Genomic DNA, 20,932 nt, shown 5'->3' on the forward strand with positions numbered 1-20,932 from the left:
AATGGTGAGATCTATGATCAGGATAAAACTACAGACGTTATTTGCCATATAATTAGATCATGAGTTCAATATCTCCTCTTTAACATGTTTTGCTTACCCTACAATGTCTTTGTTCAGTGTCCGGACTATCTGGCACTTTTTTTTTTGGCAGCTAGAGTCTTCTGATACAGCTTACAAGTTTTCCATAATAACTGCTTGCCTTTTTCATGAAGTGTACAGAATCAAGTTATATTTGGCCCTGTTCTCAGACACACTGGAGAAAGGAGGCGGCAAAGAGTCCTTCCCCTTTCAGCACATTATTGCAGGACGTAGATGGCAGCACTCAAACACAAGGACCAGGCAGCATAACTGGAAGTGCTTACTCAGCCAGCAGGAACTATCCCCACCAGACCCCATCAAAAGTACACAGGGCTGAGGTCAGGCTACACTTTTAGAATGACAATATGTGCTGCTTGCCATGCTCCATCAGAGGCCCCAGAAAAAGGATTCCAAAGTGATTTTTCACAATTGCTATGGGGATGCACAAGGTACTCTACCCCACCAGCACTCAAAATGAGAGTTCAGGCCATACAGTTTTATTGCTAATAAAACAGAGTCAGTGGTGGGCAACCTGCAGCCCGTGGAGCCACTGGATGCCTCCCTCCCCACACATCTCTCATGAAGTGAAGCACCAGAACCCCATACTTCCTACATCTGCCCCCACCCAGGACTTTTGGAGCACATGAATTGCCTGATTCGCATTACATCTCTGGCTCCTCTCCCTCCCTCTCATAGTTCCAGCTCTTAGAAGGAAGAAAAGGAGCATGAATCAGGTGATTTGTTTGCTCTGAAAGTGTTGGGGGGAGGGGAGGAGGACAGGTAAGTGCAGGCCTCCAGTGCATGAATCGCATGCAGATGGGGGCCAGATGAGTGAAACCCCAGTGGGCCACAGGCTACTGCTGCCCACCAAGGTGCACTACTCCATCCACTAATCATGGCTGCCCAACCCTCACTGGGGTTCTCTTCCCTTCAGGAATTTAATAAACCTTGAGAAAACTGAAAATCCCATTTTGGGCAGGGATGGGGAGGAGTGAAGTTCATGCAGATCTTAAAGAGAGAGATGCCCATTTTTTAGTGGCAGACTAGGAACAGGAGGCTTTAAAATCTTCTTCTAGAGGCTAGTTAGATGCAAGACTTCACTGCACAAATAATAATGTAACTTGGCATGCAGAAAAGTATTTACACAAATCTATTCTACAAACAAGTCACATGTCCATTGTACATTACCTTTTGGTACCCTGTAAATTCATTCATTCAACAATTTTGTTCTTTGAAAAGAGTTTTCCCACATGTTCTATATTTTGGCCTGGTGCAAAGAAAATATGTTCCTTCAGAATGTCTATTCCTTTAACATCTATTCTTTAAAAGTTCTCTGCACAATACAAATATAATATAAAAAACCCAACTCACTGGCAAAGTAGAAAGAAGGGCCTGTCTCCTTGCTGTATGGTATTTTGGGACATGCTGAATTTGGGAAATAGAAAGGTAAATTAGCCTCTTGCCATGTTCACACTTCCAATCATCTGAAACAATTGACTTTTTTAATACTGTAGGTTCATGCAGATTTCATTTTTATTTGTTTAGTTAACAGTGCTGGATATTTTACTGAATTTTACAACTGAGTGAATTTGAAATAAGCTCCAATAAGTTCTCCTTGAACTGAAAACCCCACTTTTTACTTTAATATAAAAACAGATATTGAACTATTACACTCCAAAAATAACCTTAGAGGTACAGTTAAAAAAATAACAATAAAGCAAACAAACAGGCTTTTTGTTTTTTCAGCTGTATCACTGAGGTCCTAAATAGTTCCCAAGGACAACTTTGGAGACGGTTCACTCTTAATCCCTGGAGACTCCTGGAAATTTATTACATACCCACCACTGTACTATTAAGAAATTAGAACTTATTGCTAAGATAGAAAATCAGATAAAATTAGAGAGAACACCAGACCAATAAAACATGTGCAGAAAAAAGAGGGAAAGATCCAAGATCAAGCAAAAGAATAAATAATGCATCAGTGTAAAATCAAAATCTGGTTTTACACAAGTCTTTTACATACACAAGAGAAATTTTATAGAAGCAATTACCTAAAACATATACAATTTATCCAAACAATAAACTAGTGGGAGTTAATTGTTACAGGAATATATTTGTCCTCACAGCCTGTCAACAGAAAACGTGATAACTCATGATTACTAGTATTCTTGAGATAACAAGCAGCCCATGCCTACGAGAAAGTACAAAGCTTGAGCCACTATCCTTTAGAACCAATAAACAGATTAGTTCTACATACATTGATGCTTTGTTTCAGTGCAAAGCATCTGTTGCAAACTTTTCACAATAAAAATTTGGTTTAGTTAAGGATCCAACATTTAAATCCTGAAGTCAGATCAAGTAACAACAGTATTTTTGTTAATGGTGTCCAGTTTTAGTTTTTATTTGTAGGAGTTACAGAAAAGAAGGTTTCTGACATTCTCTCAATGTTTTAGGAGAAACAATCATTCCGGTATTGCTACATCATGTTTAGAAGAACCTTTAAGGATGTCATTTAAGTTTAGTTACTTTCCATTCGTTGAAGAATATTCAACTTCAAAAATGTGGCACTCAAGTGCAGTGACAAAGACACCACTCAGCTCTCCTTAATTGCCTATTACTGTGACATCTAGCAGAAATATTCAATCACACAGCAGTCACTAAAGGGAATTTTGAAAACTGCATCATTCTACCAGAAGATTTACCCAGTATCCATAATTTGTACTTGTTTCATACTAATCAGGAAGGTGAAGTATTCAGAGATTTTTCACACTGATTGAGGAAATGTTAGGAAAATGCTTTAAAAGCAATTAACAGCTCCCCCCTTCCTCAATACAGCTCTCATTTTAGATTTCTTCATTCTGAGGGTATCCTATAGAAAGCACATGCTAGCTATAAGGACAAAAGGATCTTATCAGAGTTAATCTTAACAAGAGTGGGATATTTAACAATGCCAATTAAGAAGCCAGAAATAAAATCTGAGAACTCATTTGGGTGAATTTATTCTAGAGATTAAAAGCAGTGGCTGTTATTTCTCACAGTGAATGGTGTAATCATCTGGAAGTTATTCATCACTTAGATTCATTAAAAATTCCTGAAGAATTAAGAATCAGACCCAGATCAGAAGTTTACTTCCAGATATGCTGGTGTATTCAATACATGGATGATGATATTATTATTAATGGAGATATACCTACCTCATGGAACTGGAAGGGACCTTAAGAGGTTATCAAGTCCAGTCTCCTGCCCTCATGGCAGGACCAAGCACCATCCCTGACAGATTTGCCCCAGATCCCTAAATGGCCTCCTCAAATATTAATGCTCAAGCTACTGAGCGACCCCTCCTCCCTAATTGTATACACGTTGTTTGTATACAATTGAGTTATACAATGGGGAAAAAAAAACACTGTACTCTACGCGATTAGAGATACCAGCTTACAGTACAATCCAAAGTGACTGGAGGAAAGCTTAAAATATCTAGAGCCTCCTAACGTAATTGTTAACATAACCAGCAAGTTGCCCTATAGCAATTTACTCCGCATGCCACACTTCTATTAAATTTTACAAACTGATTACTAAAACAAACAACCACATATTGATAAAGGAAGTAGAATTTCTTATTATCTAACAACAAAGTAGCTATTTATGGGAAAAGAAACCACTAAAATAAATGCCATGTTTGATTTGAGAAAGTCCTATAACCGTAGAAGCCATCTACTAAATACCTGATGAAAAGCCTAGAAGGCTAAAGATACAGTTTAGCTAATTTATGCTAAGGTAGGCAAAAGATGGCATGCCTTAAGATGGTAAGAACATACTATCATCCAATATAAGTACTTCCTTACAAAGCCATCTATGATGTACACGCGCATCAGACTGGACTGAGGCAGATTTCTGTTGTAAGCATGTCAAGCACTCCATTATACAAAGAAAAGAGGGTCAGCAGTTCTGAATAGCAAACATAACTACCCAGAAGAGTTCAGAAGGCCATCTGGCTTCTGGAAAGACCAGGTGCTTAAAAAAAAAAAAAAAATGCTGCTTGGACTTGTATAGAAGGATAAACCTGCACAAAAATCTAGAGTTTTCAGGTTTCTTCACACACAACCAAAACACGTGTAATCAAATTGTTTGAAAAGTATACTGATGATAGATCAAAGCTGTAAAGCCAACAATATAAAAACTAGAGTTCTGTGCTATGTTGGAACACAGAAAAATAATTTTAAATATGATTTGAAAATTATTCCTGTGCCATGATTTCCAAGACCTGCCAAATTGTAGCAGATAAGAATGACGTTCAATATAAAGTTGTTGGGGAAAGTTGCAATCTACAACCAAATTTCAAGAGATAATATTTCATTTTTTAAGATAGGATTTTTTGAGAACTGCCTTTTAGCCAGGAAGTTTGAAAGACTTCAGTCACATGAACACCTCAGAACACTAGAGATGCACATGAAAGAGCAGAATATTTTAACAACTGTCAACATGGGTCAGTGAGAGCAAAGTCCTATTACTTAGGCTTTACAGGTTACAGCTGAATTGAAAAGAAAGTATCACATGACATTTTCTCCAAATCCAGAGTCAGATTTTTTTATTATGATGTTGGAGCAATGTTTAGCTTCATCTGCATTATTCTTTCCTGAATTAAGTTAACGTACATGAGCAAAGATCAGGCTTCAGTATGATATTTCAAGACAGCATAGATTCTGTTATCAGAATTTTAAGCTTTAGATTTCTAGGGTTCCAAGTTTTCATAAAAGACAATATTCATTCATAAGGAGAAATTGCAAAAATGTGTCACAAAAAAACAATACAAATGATGTCTGAAGTTAAATGAAATCCTTTAGCAGACTCTAGGTCTACATTATGATCGACCTAACAATTCTTTTCATCAAATACTAAATAAAAACAGTGCAATAATTATGGTTTTCAAAAGATGACTGTTTTGTTTTGCTACTGGTGTCAAACACTAACCCTCCTTTAAAAGATCATGAACTGCGCCTTCAGTGGCAAGTTCTTAAGCCAGTTTTTCCTTTGGATGAAGTATTAAGTGGTTTTAGGAATTCTTTTCATTGTATTTTGTAAATAGCATCTCACTGTGTTTCAATGTATTTCAGTGAGGTTGGTGCCAATGAAAAATGACAGACTAACAACTTCTGAGACTTCCAGTTGTAACTGAAACCATAGAGCAAGCATTAACACATGAAAGGTTCAAAACAGAATTGAAATTATTGGTTTTATCAAGAAAAGGGTTTTTTACACAGAAATGTTTTCCTCAGATGACGAATTTGTATATACTGTAAACGTACACTACTAGCACTAAAGAAGGAGTTGTATCATGCTCATATTGTGAGAACTGGAAGTGAAGTTTTGAAACTGAAATCAGTTTTGTGACAATAATACAATCCTAGTAAAATAAAGAAACAGACAAGGATGTAGTGCTAACAGCACCAAAAAAGCCTGAGACAGACTTACTTAAAAAGAGGTAGCAAGCCTCTTATGCTGACACTTCATCTCCAACACTATTATCTTATTAAAACTAGCATACTTGGATCTATTTTCACTCTAATCAGATAACTCACTTTGCAATACCTTGCTTATTAATTTTACGAATTATTCTGGGTCTACTGTTATAACTTTAGCTGTGATGAAAATGGTGAAAGCTTGAGATAGTAAATATATCCCTGCACAATGTAACAATTTAAGAAGTTACAAATAACACAAAACATGTCCTACCATACATAGCATGCGTCTGCTCATGCGCACCATACTGTGTTGCTGTAGAAGATACTAAACCAGGCTGTGCATGTGTTGGTGGTGCCATCATTCTAGTGTTACCCTGTATTACAGGGCTATAAACATGAGGATGCTGTGTCCAATAAAAATAAAAGGCAAATCAATTAGTCAAAATGCATGATTGTACAAAAAGTTAAACATCTTTTAATCAAACTCATACAGTGCATGCTTAAAGTCACTTAATTTGGAAAGCTTCCATTTGTTTTGCACTAGCAACAAAGATGTTTCAAAATACATGTGTCACCATTAGCCAGATAACACCGAAAAACTTAAAAGTGCAGATTACCTTCCACAAAAGGAAACTAACATTGAACAAACGATGTTTTAAATGATAACATATTCCATCCATCTAATCACACCAATTATTTCAGTAAATGCAGCTTTTAAATCTATGTCCAATTAATCAACTGAATGAGCTATTCTACAATAGGATGAATTTAATGAGGTACAGATATTCTGTATATGAGATCTGTATTTACTATTAAGTGGACATTGTTTGCAAAGGTGTGTGATGTGAAGTACAAAGCATTAATATTTCTGCAGTGCTTGCATAGTGTTTATAGCAACTACATGATGCAACAGAAGATACAGTAAGTAAAATTCCAGAAGTAAGTCTTTTAATTACGCATCTGTTCCAATAAGAATGCTGCAAGAGGCAACAAATTAAAAGGGTCTTACCTGAGACTGATAATGTGGCATATGCTGCACAAGAGGCTGATTAGGGAATTGTTGGGGACTATAGGCAACATACTGTGTTGAATAGGCTGGTGGTGTAGCTACAATAGGGGGGCCTGCAGCTGAGGCAGAATGCATCATGGTGCTCTGGTGATGCTGGTCTTGGCGTTGTTGTGGCATATTTGGTACTGCAAAGCAAGGAATATTTCACATTAGGAAGGAGATTTTAAAGTAACCAGGTCTTTCTTGGAAATGTTAATCCAAAATTAACATGCACAACTAGAATACCCTCACCATCAACTTTAACCATAGCTTGTACATTACACAGGTATGATTCTGAAGAGGAAAGGAGCAATGACAGCCTTACATTTCCATATTGGGCACCAGCTATTGGGGGATACAAAAATCAAGATTCTAGTCTTTGCAGGGGTCAAGAGGAAATCATGGATGATGCCCTGGGTTTAACTTGTCTTCAAATACATTAAGCTTGATCTTTCTCCTCAAGGTTCATCCTGGTTATGACACTATTTGGGATTGTTTGGAAACCGTGACACTATCTTTTTCAACTAATCAGCTGTTCCTGTGAAAGTAATATTTGCTCATGACTGAATAGATGAGGGAAGATTTGCATGATAAACCAAGTTGCTTAGCTGCTGGGATTTAGCAGTGCCCCAGCCAGGAGCTCATATGTGCTCATATCTTTTAAGTGTTGTCATGTGGCAAAGAGACAATCTATGGGTCATAGTACTGAAGGGGCATGATAAAAGGAAAAATTTAGAGTAAGAGAAGAAAGAAAAATATTGCAGACAGCCAGTTAACTCACCTGGTAATAAGCTGAGTTTGTAAATCAAATTAAAAGTCTCTCTCAATGCAAAAATGTAGCAACTTCATCACTACAAAATGGAGCTTTCAGTGCAGTACATTTAAACATAAGCAGCTCCATAGGAAACTAACTGTTCAAGAAAAATGTGCGTGGTTCCATGTTAACAAAGTTGAAACTCCTACTCAAGGAACTCTAAAGGAAGCTGTTTAGAACAGAACTGCTTTAGAGAGGAAAGTAACCTTTAAAGCATACAAGAAAACATTTGTGTATCACCAAACAACTATCTTCTGTCAACCTTAAGCAGGAAAAAATGGCTACACTAGTGGCCACAGAATTTTAGTGAAGGTATGTGCACAATTTTTCATTATTGAAGCTAAACTCTTACCTAACACTGCAAAGAAATCCTGAATGCTGCAAGCAAAAGTGGTATCTTGTCTAAATATGCACTTGAAGAGCATGAATGTTCACACATTCTACATAGCTTTGGAACTCTCAGAAGTAGGAACATGATTGACTGAAAAACCCTCTTAAATATATGTTTAGTAAAAATCAGTATTACCGACCCGAAGCAGTCAAATCATTTAACGAACATATACATTCTGAATTTTATCTTCTGGGAGTTGTTTTTTGTTTCTTTTTCAAGCTTTTCTCCACAATTATTGGGGCAATAAACTTGGTATTTTGTAATGGAAGAAGAGATGTTCACATGATCAACTGCCTCCACAACTGGGACTTTAATAGCATTGCCAAATTTCCAAGAATTTGTCAATATTATAGAATTAGTGTAATCTAAAACACATCTATAACAAGAAACAGTTCCTGCCTTCTGTTCATTTGACATATATTAAAAACACAGAATAACGCACCAAGTTAGAAATTCACACTAAATTTTCCAGTTTATCTAGCAACAGCTTTCACTCACTGGAGAACAGTATCTAGCCATAAAAGTATTGTGTTAAACACTTCAGTTATTTGGCTGTAAGAGGGATGAACAAGGGACAGTGAAATAAAAGGACTAGCAGCTAGCCATTCTAAACAGTGCTCCAGTAGAAAAAAGGGGGATAAAAATAAACCCTTTCCACTAGATCAGGGTAGATCTTAGTGGAAAGAGTACCATATCCAGAAAATATCCTGCTAAAGTATAGCTTAATGTTCTGATGCAAAGTGCTAGAAAGAGACCCTCTTTAACAACTTCAACTAAAAAAATTTAGGAAACATTAGGAATTGAAACTGGTATTCTTCAAGATTGTTGTTCATGTCCTATTGTGGAAAATAGGTATTGCAGTGCACACTTGCCACATGCACAGGTGCCAGAAGTTTTTCCCCTAACATAGAGGTGGGCAAATCTGGCCCATAAACCATATTCCATCTATCTGGATTAGCAAAATTCCCTGACGGACTAACCCTGGCAAACTGCCACAGTCTTAGTCCCCCCAATAGCATCCATAGGGTAGTGCTTCTATGGTGTAATAGAAGAGAGACTGTGCACTCTCCAACCCTTAGCTCCTTCTTGCCAGAAACGCTGACAATGAAAGAAGGGCAGGATGTGGAATCTGCATAAGCAACACATCTGAAAGAACACCAGTTATGGAACAGGTAACTTTCTCTTTGAGTGCTCAGTAAGGTTCATTCCACAATAAGTGACTACTAGCAGTGTCCACATGGAGTTGAGCAGGAGTCATGAACAAGGCTACAGGACCACCCTGCTGAACTAAGCATCATTCCTAGGCTGGGAGACGAAAGGCATAGTGCAAGGCAAAGATATGCACCAATGACCACACAGCTGCCCAACAGATGTCCTAGATACAAATGTGATCCAGGAACGCTGCTGAAAAGTCCTGAGCCCTGGTTGAGTGAGTTTATACAATCAGTGGCAAGGGAATGCAGGTAGAACGTAGCAGGTGTGGATGCACAAAATGATCCAGTTCAAATTTTTTGGATGGACTCTGGATGGCCCTTTATCTGCTCTGCTGTCCGGAGAAACATTTGGGTATATTTCCAAACCAGCTTTGTTCTGTCTAGGTAGAAAGCCAGGACCAGTCTCACATCTAACCAGTGGAGATACTTCTTCTCACTTGAAAAGTGGGAATTAGAAAAGAGAACTATCAAGGGACAGACAGACTCATGTGAAAAGCTGATATCACTTTTTGGGGAAAGGCTGGATAAGGAAGGGGCTGAATTTTGCTGCCTTGGGGGGTGCTGCAGGCAGGCAGATGCTTAGGTAAGCACCTCCTAGCCAGAGCCTGACTCTGGCACCCCAGCCCCTCCCCCACCCAGGTCACCATCCAAATCCTCTGCAATCCTGCCCCAGGTCACAATTGCCTCCCAGACCCTGTACCCCCTCTTACATCCCTCCCCCAAGCCAGAATCCTCTCCTGCACCCAAGCACCTTCCCAGACCCTGCACCCCATTGCCCTGCCCCAAGTCACATCCACCTCCTTCACCCAAACACCCTCTCAGACCCCACACCATCTCCTATACCCCCAGTGCCTTACCCCATGCATCCAGACTCCATTCTAGACCCCCATACTCCCTCTACAGAAAAGTGCAGCCCATGACCACGTAACAAATCTTGGAGTGGCTCCCCACCCATAATTATTGCTCACCCCTGTTCAACACTCATTGCAGAACCAGGACTCTGACTGGGGGAAAAGAGCCATTCCAGACCTTTACGGAATCTGCCAGCCATGTCTCAGAAGATGACCATGTGGCTTTGTACCGGGAGGATGGAAGGTGGAAATGGCTGACAGGTGCACCTTAAGCAAGGAATGCGCCAGATCCTGGCTCTTCAAATAGAGCAGATTGAAAGATTGAAAGGCCTGAGCCAATAGTTGGGAAGATGCCAAGGTCTGCCAGTCAATGTGCAAACATGGCCCATTTAGCTGTCTAGCTCTGTCGGGACAAGTGTTTCCTGCTCTCAAGGACAACTTGGTGAACACCCTCCAAACAAGCCTGTCCCTCTGCATTCAGCCACACTGGATCCATGGTGTGAAGAGGAGGGATGCTAAGCTGTGGGTGAAAGAGACAGCCATGGTCCTGAGAAGATCTGCTCAGAATGGCAGCAGCCTCGGGGGAGAAAAAATGGTTACTTGCTTCGTAACTATTGTTCTTCAAGATCTGTTGCTCATATTCATTCCACATCCCACCCACCTCTCCAGTGTCAGAGTGTTCCGGCAAGAAGGAAATGAGGGAATGGAAGGCCAGCCAGGATATATGCGCACCGATACAGCAGCACCACTCCAGGGGGCTACCCGGCTGGCCCAACGGTTACCGCTAAGGGAAAACTCTCCAGCAATCCATGCACACAGCCCACGCACATCTAAGTGGAATGGACATGAGCAAGTACTCGAATAACCACCACTAGACTTGACAAGATCCCACACCAATATTGTAGGGACCATGCCTGGGTGATCATAATGACCATTGCCTTGTTGTTGAGTTGAAAAGTGGGAAATGCATACAGCAGAACTCCCATCTATGACAAGAGGAAGGCATCTGGGAGGGAGCCCACACCCAGGCCTCACCTGGAGCAGAACTGGAGGCAGTGGCAATTCTGCCCAGTTGTGAAAATTTTCTCTTGGGGAATACCCCAACTCTGGTAGACTATGTGGTCAACCTCTGCATGCAGCACCCACTTATGGTGAGAAGTCTCAGCCCAAGGATCCGTGAGAGTTCTGTGCGCCTAGGCGGTCGATAAGTTTCCAGATATAGTGCACAACACAAATACTGTAGCACGAAGGCCTTCTAGCAGAGGGCCACAGAGTGGTCTCCCTCTCTGTTGATGTAAAACACTGAGACTTGGCTCTCCGTGAGGACTCTTATCACTTGGTTTGTCAGGTGGGGACGAAAGACCATGCATGCAAAATGCACTTCTCTGACCTCTTTAACACTGATGCATAGTCCCAACTCCCCTGGGAACCACAGGCCTTGGGTCCTGGTGTCCCTGGGATGGGCTCCTCAACCGAAGTCGAATGCATCTGATATCAGTCTGACAACAGGAGGGAGGCTCTGGAATGGGACTTCCAAAGCATATTCCATGGAATTGTCCAGCATTGGAAGGAGGTAAGTACGAGCTTAGAGATGGTGAGAACCGTGTTCAGACAATCTCTGGACTTGGAGAAGACTGACTCCAGCCACTTTTGCAGTGGGGTTAGGTGGAATTTGGCATGGCAGACCATGTAAGAAGAAGTTTCTCACCTTGTGCAGTAATGATGGTTCTTCGAGGTGTGTGTCCCCGTGGGTGCTCCCCTGTGGGTGTCGGACTCGTCCCAGTGCAGCAGATCGGAGATCTTTTAACTGTTGTCTGTGGGACCACGCATGCGCAACAGCAATCTTGCAGCTTTTTGCGCCGTCTCTAGTCACGCGGTCCGGCTCCCACCAGTTCCTCCTGAACATCAAGATCTGAAAGACATAAAGAACAGACTCCGAAGAGGGGAGGAGGGCAGGTAGTGGAGCATCCACAGGGAGACACATCTCGAAGAATCATCATTACTGCACAAGGTGAGTAACTTCTTCTTCAGGTAGTGTCCCTGTGGGTGACTTCACAGCAGTAGCCGGAAAGAAGGCGGCAGGATCGGAGTCAGTGGATTGCCGCCATGGATAGCGCTGCAGTGGCTACAGCTGTGTCAGTCATGATCATGTTCTGTAGAGCTTAGTGTTTCGTGAATGTAAAGTCCGAGGACCAGGTGGCTGCTCGGCAAATGTCCTTTAGGGGAAGCCCTTGAGGAAAGCCGCTGAAGAGGCCATTGCTCTTGTGGAGTGGGCTGTGATGGTGTGCGGAAGTGGCCTGTTCCTTAGTTCATAGCAGCGGGTTATACAAGAAATGATTATTCTAGAAATTTGTTGCGAAGAGAGTGGGGAACCCTTCGAACGAGCCATCCATTGAGATGAACAAATGCTGAGATTTCCATGATTCGCGAGTCCTTTCGATGTAAAAGGCAAGGGCCCTGTGTACGTCGAAGGCATGTAGTCTTGCTTGATGCTCCGAGGTATGGGGCTTTGGATAAAATACTGGTAATATGATGGGTTCATTTATGTGGAAGGCGGAATTAACTTTCAGTAGGAAGGACGGTTGAGGATGAAAGATAACCGCCTGTGGTGTAAAGATGGTATATGGCGGAGTAGCTGCAAGGACTGCTAATTCTCCCTTTCTCGTAGCGGATGTAATAGCCAGGAGAAATATCACTTTCATCAGTAGGGTACTGATGTCACATGTAGCCAAGAGCTTCAATAGTGGACGCATTCATGTATCTAGGACTAATTCTACATTCCAGGAGTCTGGAGATCGCCTGTGTTCGGGAAAGAGATTGGTAAGGCCCCTGAGGAATCTCTTTGTAGTTGGGTGAGAAAAGGGGGTGAACCCTTCTACTGGCTGGTGAAAGGCCATTATCACCGCTAAGTGTACTTTGAGTGATGAGAGGGTGAGTCCAGCTTGTTTAAAGTGTAAGATATAGTCCAGTATCAATTGCAATGGGCTAGTGGTAGAGATCAGATTACAAGTTTAGCACCACTTTGGGAATCTGCCATTTCTGCAGGAAGTAGTGCATGTGGAAGATTTCCTGCTGTGCAAGAGAACATTTTTTACTTCCTGGGAGCAACTCATCTCTGTTTGCTTGAACCAACTAGGAACCACGCAGCAAGAGTGAGGAGATGTGGTCGCGGGTATAGTATTCGGCCGTGATCCTGTGAGACGATTTGGATGATTGGGGAGATGGAATGGACGATGAGGAGACATTCGATACACGTAAGGAAACCACGTCTGGTGGGGCCATAATGGTGCTATTAAAATCACTGTTGCTTTGTCCATAACTATCTTCTCCGGGACCCTTGATATTAACGGAATGGGAGGGAATGTGTACAGTAGCTCGTGGCCCCAGGTGTAGAGGAAGGCATCCGCTATGGATGCTAGGCTGATACCCACTCTCAAACAATACTGTGTGTCGATTGAAGGGTGACCCCACTTGTCGAAAATGGTATGCATGTGTGCTCCCCGTCCGAGCAGAGAGGCGTCTGTTGTGAGCTGAACGGTGGGCTGTGGTTTGTGAAAAGGCATACTTGTCTTCATACTGAGAGGCACAGTCCACCAGGTAATGGATCGCTTGACCATGATGGGGCCTACCACCATCCTGCGTACGTTGTGTCTGCCAGGGGGCGTATATTTTGGACACCCAGTGCTGAAGGCAGCGGAGGTAGTTTCTTCGCCGCCATGTGTCCTAACAGTAGGACACATGTGAGAACAGCTACGGTAGGGTTCATGGTAATGACTTGTACCAGATCTTGAATGATACAGAACCTGGCAGCAGGTAGGTAGGCGCACACCGTGGTGGAATCAAGGTGGGCTCCTATGAACTCTATGGACTGCTGTGTCAGAAGAGAGGATTTTTGAATGTTGAGTATGAGCCCCAATATGTCGAACAAATGCCTCGTGATGATGATGGCGTCGGAGGCTTCCTCGAACGAACGTGCTCTGAGGAGGCAATCATCTAGATACGGAAAAATGATAATTTCTAGGCGACAAAGAAAGGCCACCACTACTGTGAGCATTTTGGAGAAAACTCTTGGGGCTAAGGATAGTCCAAATGGAAGAATTTGTATTGGTAATGGGCCTTACCTACTAGGAATCTCCTGTGGGCCAGATGAATGGCAATATGGAAGTAGGCATTCTGTAAATCAAGGGATGCAAACCAGTCATCCTGTTCCAATGCCGGAATGATCATTGCTAATGTTACCATCTTGAAGTGCTGCTTGCAGAGGAAATGATTGAGTTGTCGAAGGTCGAGTATGGGCCTCCATCCCCCTGACTTTTTCTCGGTCAGAAAATAAAGGGAGTAAAAACCTCTGTCCTGAAATGTCTCTGGAACCCTCTCTATCGCTCCTATGTCAAGTAGGCGGGATAGTTCTTGAGCAAGAAGAGATTCGTGAGATGGGTCCCTGAAGAGGGAGGGAGGGGAAGGAGTGGAGGAATAAAAATGGGATCACGTAGCCGGATTTTATAAGCTGCATGACCCATCGGTCTGATGTTATTGCGGCCCAACGGTCTTGAAAAGGCCTCAAACGATGATGGAAAAGCACTTTGGTGACATTGCAGGTGGATAGCAACTGAATGGTCTGCAATCCCTCAATGTTCCAATCAAACCTGCTTCTTACTTGATTGTTGAACAATACTGATGAGCTGGTCTAAGTGGTTGTGGACAATGCCTCTGGGGACGTTGTCTTCCTCTTTGAGGGTCGTATTGTCTCCCTGGGGTGGCACATAGGGGAATGGCATCTGCCTTTGGTAGGGTGTGAAACATCTCCACCTGAAAGGTGGCATATACATCCCTAATGTCTTTAGTGCGGTACAGGTGTCCTTTCCAGAATGCAGAACCTGGTCTGTCTTGTCTGCAAATAAGTTTTGCCCATCAAATGGCAAGTCCTGAACTTTGTTTTGAAGCTCCTTGTGAGTTGCTGCCATATGGTGACATGATGCCCTCCGCATGACCACAGATGTTGCTGTGGTCCGGGCTGCTGTATCGGCTGCGTCTAATGCAATGTGGAGCGTCAAGCAGGAAGATGCGAAACCTTCCTGTATGACCGCCTTTAGTATTTGGCATTTGGTCTTTTCTTTTCCAGCCTACGGGTCACCGACAGTCCTAAGGTGTCCGGCTCATCACCCGTACTTACTCTCGGTGGTAAAGAGTGAGACAGGGAAGGAAACTTCTTCCTGGGAGCCATCTTGGCTGAAACGTGGCAAGGCGCCTCCATGGAAGGGTCTGACTGTGGCCTGAGGGCCTTGTCGAAAAGTAACATTTTGAGACACATTTTGTGGTCTCTGCCTGCCTTGGCAGTCAGCTTTGAACAGTGGGGGCACTTCTGTGGAATGCGCCCCTCACCAAGACATTTTATGCAGAATGAATGCTCATCTGAAGCAGGCATGGAATCTTTGCATAACACACACTTCTTGAAGCCTGGGGAGCCAGGCATTACGATATAACTACCTAAAACTAAGTACTATGAAAAAAAAATTTTTTGTTTTGTTTTTCAACTTATTAACTCTAACTTAATAATGATAGAATAACTATTTACAACTAAATTGACTCTCTCCTCTCAGGTTTGAGAAACAACAGGAAAGGGAGCTGTTTCTCCATCTGTGCCCGAAGACAGTTAGGAGGAACAGGCGGGAGCCGGACCACACGACTAGAAACAGCACGAAAAGCCCCAAGATGGCCAATGCTCATGTACAGTCCAGCAGACAACAGCTAACAGATCTCTGATCTGCGGCACTGGGACAAGCCCAACATCCACAATGGAGCACCCATGGGGACACTACCCAAGAAAGAAGTGCATGTTACCATATGTCCCAAATAGCGTAGACACATTCTGGTTGTTGTTATGGGCGGCTCTCAATTGCCCTCAATAAGATGAGCAGCTGCCTTGATCCTCTCCATGCAGAGGAATACCCTGGCAATTATGGTGTCTAGTAGCACTCCAATGAACTCCATCCTTTATGCCAGTACCAATGTGGACTTTTTGTCATTTACCAGCAGAAATGGGTTGTGGCATATAGGCAGCAGAAATCAACTTGTCTCTGGACCAGGGACCTGGAACTGCCCTTGACCAGCCAGTTGTTGAGGTATGGAAAGATTTGAATGCTCCAACACCTGAGGTAAGCATCCACTACCAGCATGTACTTAGTGAAAAAAGGAAGTTAACTCACCTTGTTCAATAATGACGGTTATTTGAGATGTATGTCCATGTGGGTGCTCCACTGTAGATGTCGAGTTGCCGCAATGCTGCAGACTGGAGCTTTCCATAGCAGTAGCTTGTCAAGCCATGCATGCGCTCCAGGCACCTTGCGCTGTTCATGCCTTTGAGTGCACGGCCCAATCTCTCCTCAGTTCCTCATGGACGCCCGAGAATCTAAAGGAAGAAACAAGAGAATAAATCTCTCCAAAGAAGGGGGAAGAAGCTAGGAAGCGGAGCACCCACGGGGACACACATTTCGAAGAACCATCGTTACTTCACAAGGTAACTTCCTTTTCTTCTTCAATGATGTCTCCATGGGTGCTCCACTGTGAAAGCAGGTGAATTCACAGCAGTGGTCTATTGGAGTAAGGAAGGCAGGCTTCTGATTCACCATCTATTAGCCATGGAAAGCACTGTGATAGCTACTACCGCACTGTTGGAAAGATTGCATGTGTCATAAAGGTATGGTCAGAGGACCATATGAATGTCTTGGAGTGGCACACCTCTTAAGGACGACATGGATGCAGCTACTGCCCTGGTGAAGTGTGCACGAGGTTGCGCAGGAAGAGGCTTGTGATGTACTGTGTAGCACTGTATGATACAGGAGACTATGAAACAGAGGTCAATGAAGGAGAAGGCCCTCCTGACATCCAGAGTGTGAAGGAGTGCTTCATGAGTGGACGAGTGCAGTTTTGGGTAGAAGGTAAGTAGTATGATTGGCTCATTGATATGGAAGTCTGAGCACACTTTCAGTAAAAAGGATAGATGGGGGAGCAATATAACACTGCGTTTAGTAAAGACTGTATACGGTGGTGATGTTGTGAGGGCTGCCAGTTAACTGACCCTGTGAGGAGAAGTGATTGCTAAAAGGAAAACCACCTTAGAGGTCATTAGAGACAGCGAACATGTTGCTAAGGGTTTGAATAGAGGTCGAGATAATGTGTCCAATACCAACTCCAAACTCCATAATGGTGGTGGAGGTTCACAAAGTGGGATTAAGTTTTGGAGGCCCTTAAGAAAACGTCCAGTGGTGGGATGTGCAAACACAGAATGTCCCTCCACTGGGGGGATGGAACGCATTGATGGCAGCAAGCTGAACTCAAAGTGATGGTAAGGATAAGTCTGATTGCTTTAATCAAGGAGGTAGTCCAGGATCATGTGGAATGGGGTTGTATGTGTGTCTCAGAAGAGTTCTGCATGCACCATTGTGAAAATCTCTCCCATTTCTGTAGATAAGTAGCCCGTATGATATTACATCTGATATGCAGGAGGATGTGCTTTATTCTCAGCAGAGTGTTTCTGCATTCTGAAACCATCCAGGAGCCAAGGTGTCAAATGCAGTGTTTGGGGGTGGAGATGTGGCAGGATTCCCCAGTTCTGGGTTAGCAGCTCTGGTGGGCAGGGAAGGGGAGAGGGAGGTTGAAGAGACATCCAAGAGAGATAAGGAAACCAGGTCTGTGTAGACCAAGAGGGAGCTCTGAGGATTACTCAGGCATTGTCTGTTTTGATGTTGTCGATGACTCTCAGAAAAAATGGAATCAGGAAAAAGGCATAAAATAGGTGAGCCTTCCAAGATATCAGGAAAGCATCCCCTAAACAACCGTGTCCTAGACCCGCTCTGGAACAACAAGGCATTTGGCGTTGATTGAGGGATACGTCCGGTTCTGAAATATGGGCCAGAGTATTCATTGATTTCTCTCTCATTCATGATCTATATTGAAGACCCTGCTTAGAATGTCTGCTTCGGTGTTGATGATTCCTGGTAGGTATGACGCTGTCAGGGTTACACTGTCGGTGATGCACCAGGTCCAGAGACAGAATGCTTCGGTGCATAACAAATGGGATCGAGCACCGCCCTGACAGTAGATGTAATACATAGTTATGCTGTCAGTTACTACCCTGACTGTAGAATTGGCTATGCATGATTGGAAGTATTTGCAGGCATTGGCAACAGCGCGGAGCTCTAGGAGATTTATGTGCAGAGATGCTTTGTAGTTGGACAACTGGCCTTGGGCAAACAGACCATCAAGGGGGGCTCCCCATCCCACCATGGAGGCACTGGTTGTGACCTGGGCTGATGGTTGCTCACACTGGGAATGCATCCCTTGCCAGCAGGCTGGCTGGGATGGTCCGCCATTTGAGGGAGGTTATGACTTATGGAACGGGGAGAGACTTGTTTGTGAACTCAATGTTTTGAGGAAGCATAGACCAATACTAGCCAATGCTGGATGGAGCAGAGCTGTAGGCAAGCGTGCTGCTGCATTGTGTATGTCACAGCAGCCATGTGGCCCATCAGCTGTAAACATGACAGAACTGACACAGAAGGACTTCAGGTAATTATGGTGACCAAATCCTGTATTGTCCAAAATCTGTGGGTTGGCAGGTAGACCCGAGCAGTAGGGGAATTGAAGAGAGCACCTATAAACTCTAGAGATTGAATGGGCTGAAGGGTGGAACTTTTTTTCATTGGTAATGAGATCTAGGAAGTCAAACAAATCTCTGGTGATGGATATTATGCACAGAGTCTCTGCTTGGAATTAACCTTTTTTCAAGCTATCGGTGAGGTAGGGGAAGATTATCACTCCTTGACAATGTAGGTATGCAGCTGTGGCAGCCAGGGTCTTTGAAAATACCCTGGGAGCTGAGGAGAGGCCAAAGGGTAGGACTCAGTACTGAAAATGTTCTGATGCTATAAAAACTGAGGAGTTGTTTATGAGATGGGTGAATAGTTATATGGAAGAAAGCGTCTTGTAGGTCGAGGGCGACAAACCAATCTCCCTTGTCTAGCGCTCTACTGCTCCAATGATCAGGAGGAGATGAATCTCCTGCCTGAACAGGTCTTTGTGAGAGGGATCCCTGAAGAGGGACAAGGAAGGTGGAATGGGTGGGGGGGAATGAAGCGAATGGAATGGAGTAACCAGATGCAACTATTTCCAAGACTCGGCGATCTGATGTGATGGCAGCCTAGCGATGGTAGAAAGAGCGCAAGCAGTGGTGAAAAAAAATCAGTGTGTTGGTAAAGATAGACATGGGAAAGGTTGTGCAGGCACCCAACTGATCTCAAAGCTGCTGTTTGGTGGACTAGGATGCAGAGGAGCAATTGTTGTTTTGGGACTTCCTCTGAACATGAGGTTTGGGATGAGACTGGTCATAAGTTCTATGCTGGCTCCTCCAATATGATGATTCACGGTGGTGTTGATAAGGTATGAATCTCTTCCATCTATAGGGAGGTGTATACATCCCTAACATTTGGAGTGTGGTTCAAGAATCCTTGCTAGTATGAAGGACTTCATCAGTCTTCGCAGAGAAAAGTTTTTCCCTATCAAAGGGAAGGTCCTCCACTTTCCCCTGAAGGTCTTCAGAGACTCCTGCAACTTGGAAACAGGAGGTCCTCTGCATAATAAAGCCATCTGTAAGGCTGCACAAGCCGTGGAATGTCCCTCCTGAACAAATGACTCGAGCACAAGTCGTTTGTTATCTGGAAGCTAATCCATCAGGTTGGTTAATCTGGAATAGTTATCCAAAAACATGATTTGTCAGGAAGGCATTATAGTTTGCTATGTGCAGTTGCAACATAGAAGAGGAATAGACCTTTCTTCCAAAGCAGTCCAGACATTTGTCTTGGGGCGTATTACAGGTATTGAGGCAACTTTGATCTGTGTTGGGCAACATCCACCACCAGTGAATTGGGTTAGAGGTGGGTAAATAAGAAGCCTCGACCTTTGGGGAGGAGGAAATACTTTTTATTGGCACATTTATTGGTGGGAGGGATAGATGCAGGTATTTGCCTGATCTTATCCATAATCGCCTTGTCTACTGGAAGCGTGATTTTTGCTCTTTAAGAAGGTTAGAGATTCTTCTTTTCCTGGAACTCCATGAGTTGTACCTGTTGACTTGTGGCCACTCTTTTAAAGAGTTCTTGGAACAGTTTGAAGTCATCCACCAGGGGGACATCCCCCGGGATGACTGCTTCATTAGCAGATGAGGAAGACTGATCAGGGGGTGAGGTGTTAGGTGTTATTTGACCCTCCTCTGTTTCCTACTGATCCACAGCATCTTGGTTACTCACCTGGGGAAAGGAAGGTGGTGTTCTAGAAGATGGTGTAGGTGGGGAACTGGGAAGGTGCCTGGATACTGACCTCCTGCAGCTAGGTGACCAATGTCTATAATAAAAAGGCGGATATTGCCACTATCATCCATGGAGGATGGCAATAATAGAGACAACAGTGCCTTAAAGATGGCACAGTATGATCTCGCTGGCAAAGTGTGGAAGAGAAGACACTCCTGTGATCCTCCTCAAAGGCACTCTGCACCGATGGCACCGGGATCTCTGAGATCTAGCCGAGCCCCCCGAAGAAGGCAGCAGTGAAGAAGAAATATGCCTCATTTGTCTGAGGCACAGTGTAGCTATGCGTCGGGAGTCGAGTTGTGAGCATGTGTGGTGATCATAGGAAGAACGCTCAACTGGTGCTGGGGAGCGCAGCACCAATACTGGTGACGATGGTGCCAGGAAAAAAATTAGTTCTGGGCTTTCCGGTGTGGCAGGCCTGTGGTTAGATTTTGACCATGCCTTCATCAACAGCAAGGGCTCTGTAGGTGGCGGTGGTGCAGATGAGGTGGAAGGTTTGTCCGCTACACGTGGCTTAACCAGTGCCAGGGCAGTAATCAGCGCTGGTGATGGAGCTACTGGCACCTGCACTGTCTCGTGCCGTGGCTTCAGTTCCACAGACTTGATAGAATGGGCAGTCACAGTGCCAGAAGTACCCAGTTTGTCACTGGTGCTGATCTGGGGAGCAAGGAGCACACTACAGAGACTCTCTTTCCATTAGTTTTTTTTTTCCA

At 43.5% G+C, this 20,932-nt stretch overlaps 1 protein-coding gene across 19 annotated transcripts in view; it reads right to left on the reverse strand.

Moving 5' to 3' along the window:
* ATXN2 (ataxin 2) overlaps positions 1–20,932 on the reverse strand; it is a 120,101-nt gene that overhangs the window by 13,086 nt on the left and 86,083 nt on the right. For 14 of the 19 annotated variants that reach the window (XM_075898725.1, XM_075898728.1, XM_075898726.1 and 11 more), the window contains 3 exons: positions 6,547–6,731; positions 5,809–5,941; positions 1,450–1,503 (listed from right to left, as the gene is read on the reverse strand). In XM_075898725.1, the coding sequence (XP_075754840.1) occupies positions 1,450–1,503; positions 5,809–5,941; positions 6,547–6,731 (372 nt within the window). Of the gene's footprint in view, positions 1–1,448; positions 1,504–5,808; positions 5,942–6,546; positions 6,732–16,092; positions 16,265–20,932 lie in introns of those variants that run through there. The other 5 variants (XM_075898721.1, XM_075898722.1, XM_075898730.1 and 2 more) reach the window with 3 other exon arrangements.

The sequence above is a fragment of the Pelodiscus sinensis genome, chromosome 15, assembly GCF_049634645.1.
Source record: "Pelodiscus sinensis isolate JC-2024 chromosome 15, ASM4963464v1, whole genome shotgun sequence".
NCBI lineage: Eukaryota > Metazoa > Chordata > Testudines > Trionychidae > Pelodiscus > Pelodiscus sinensis.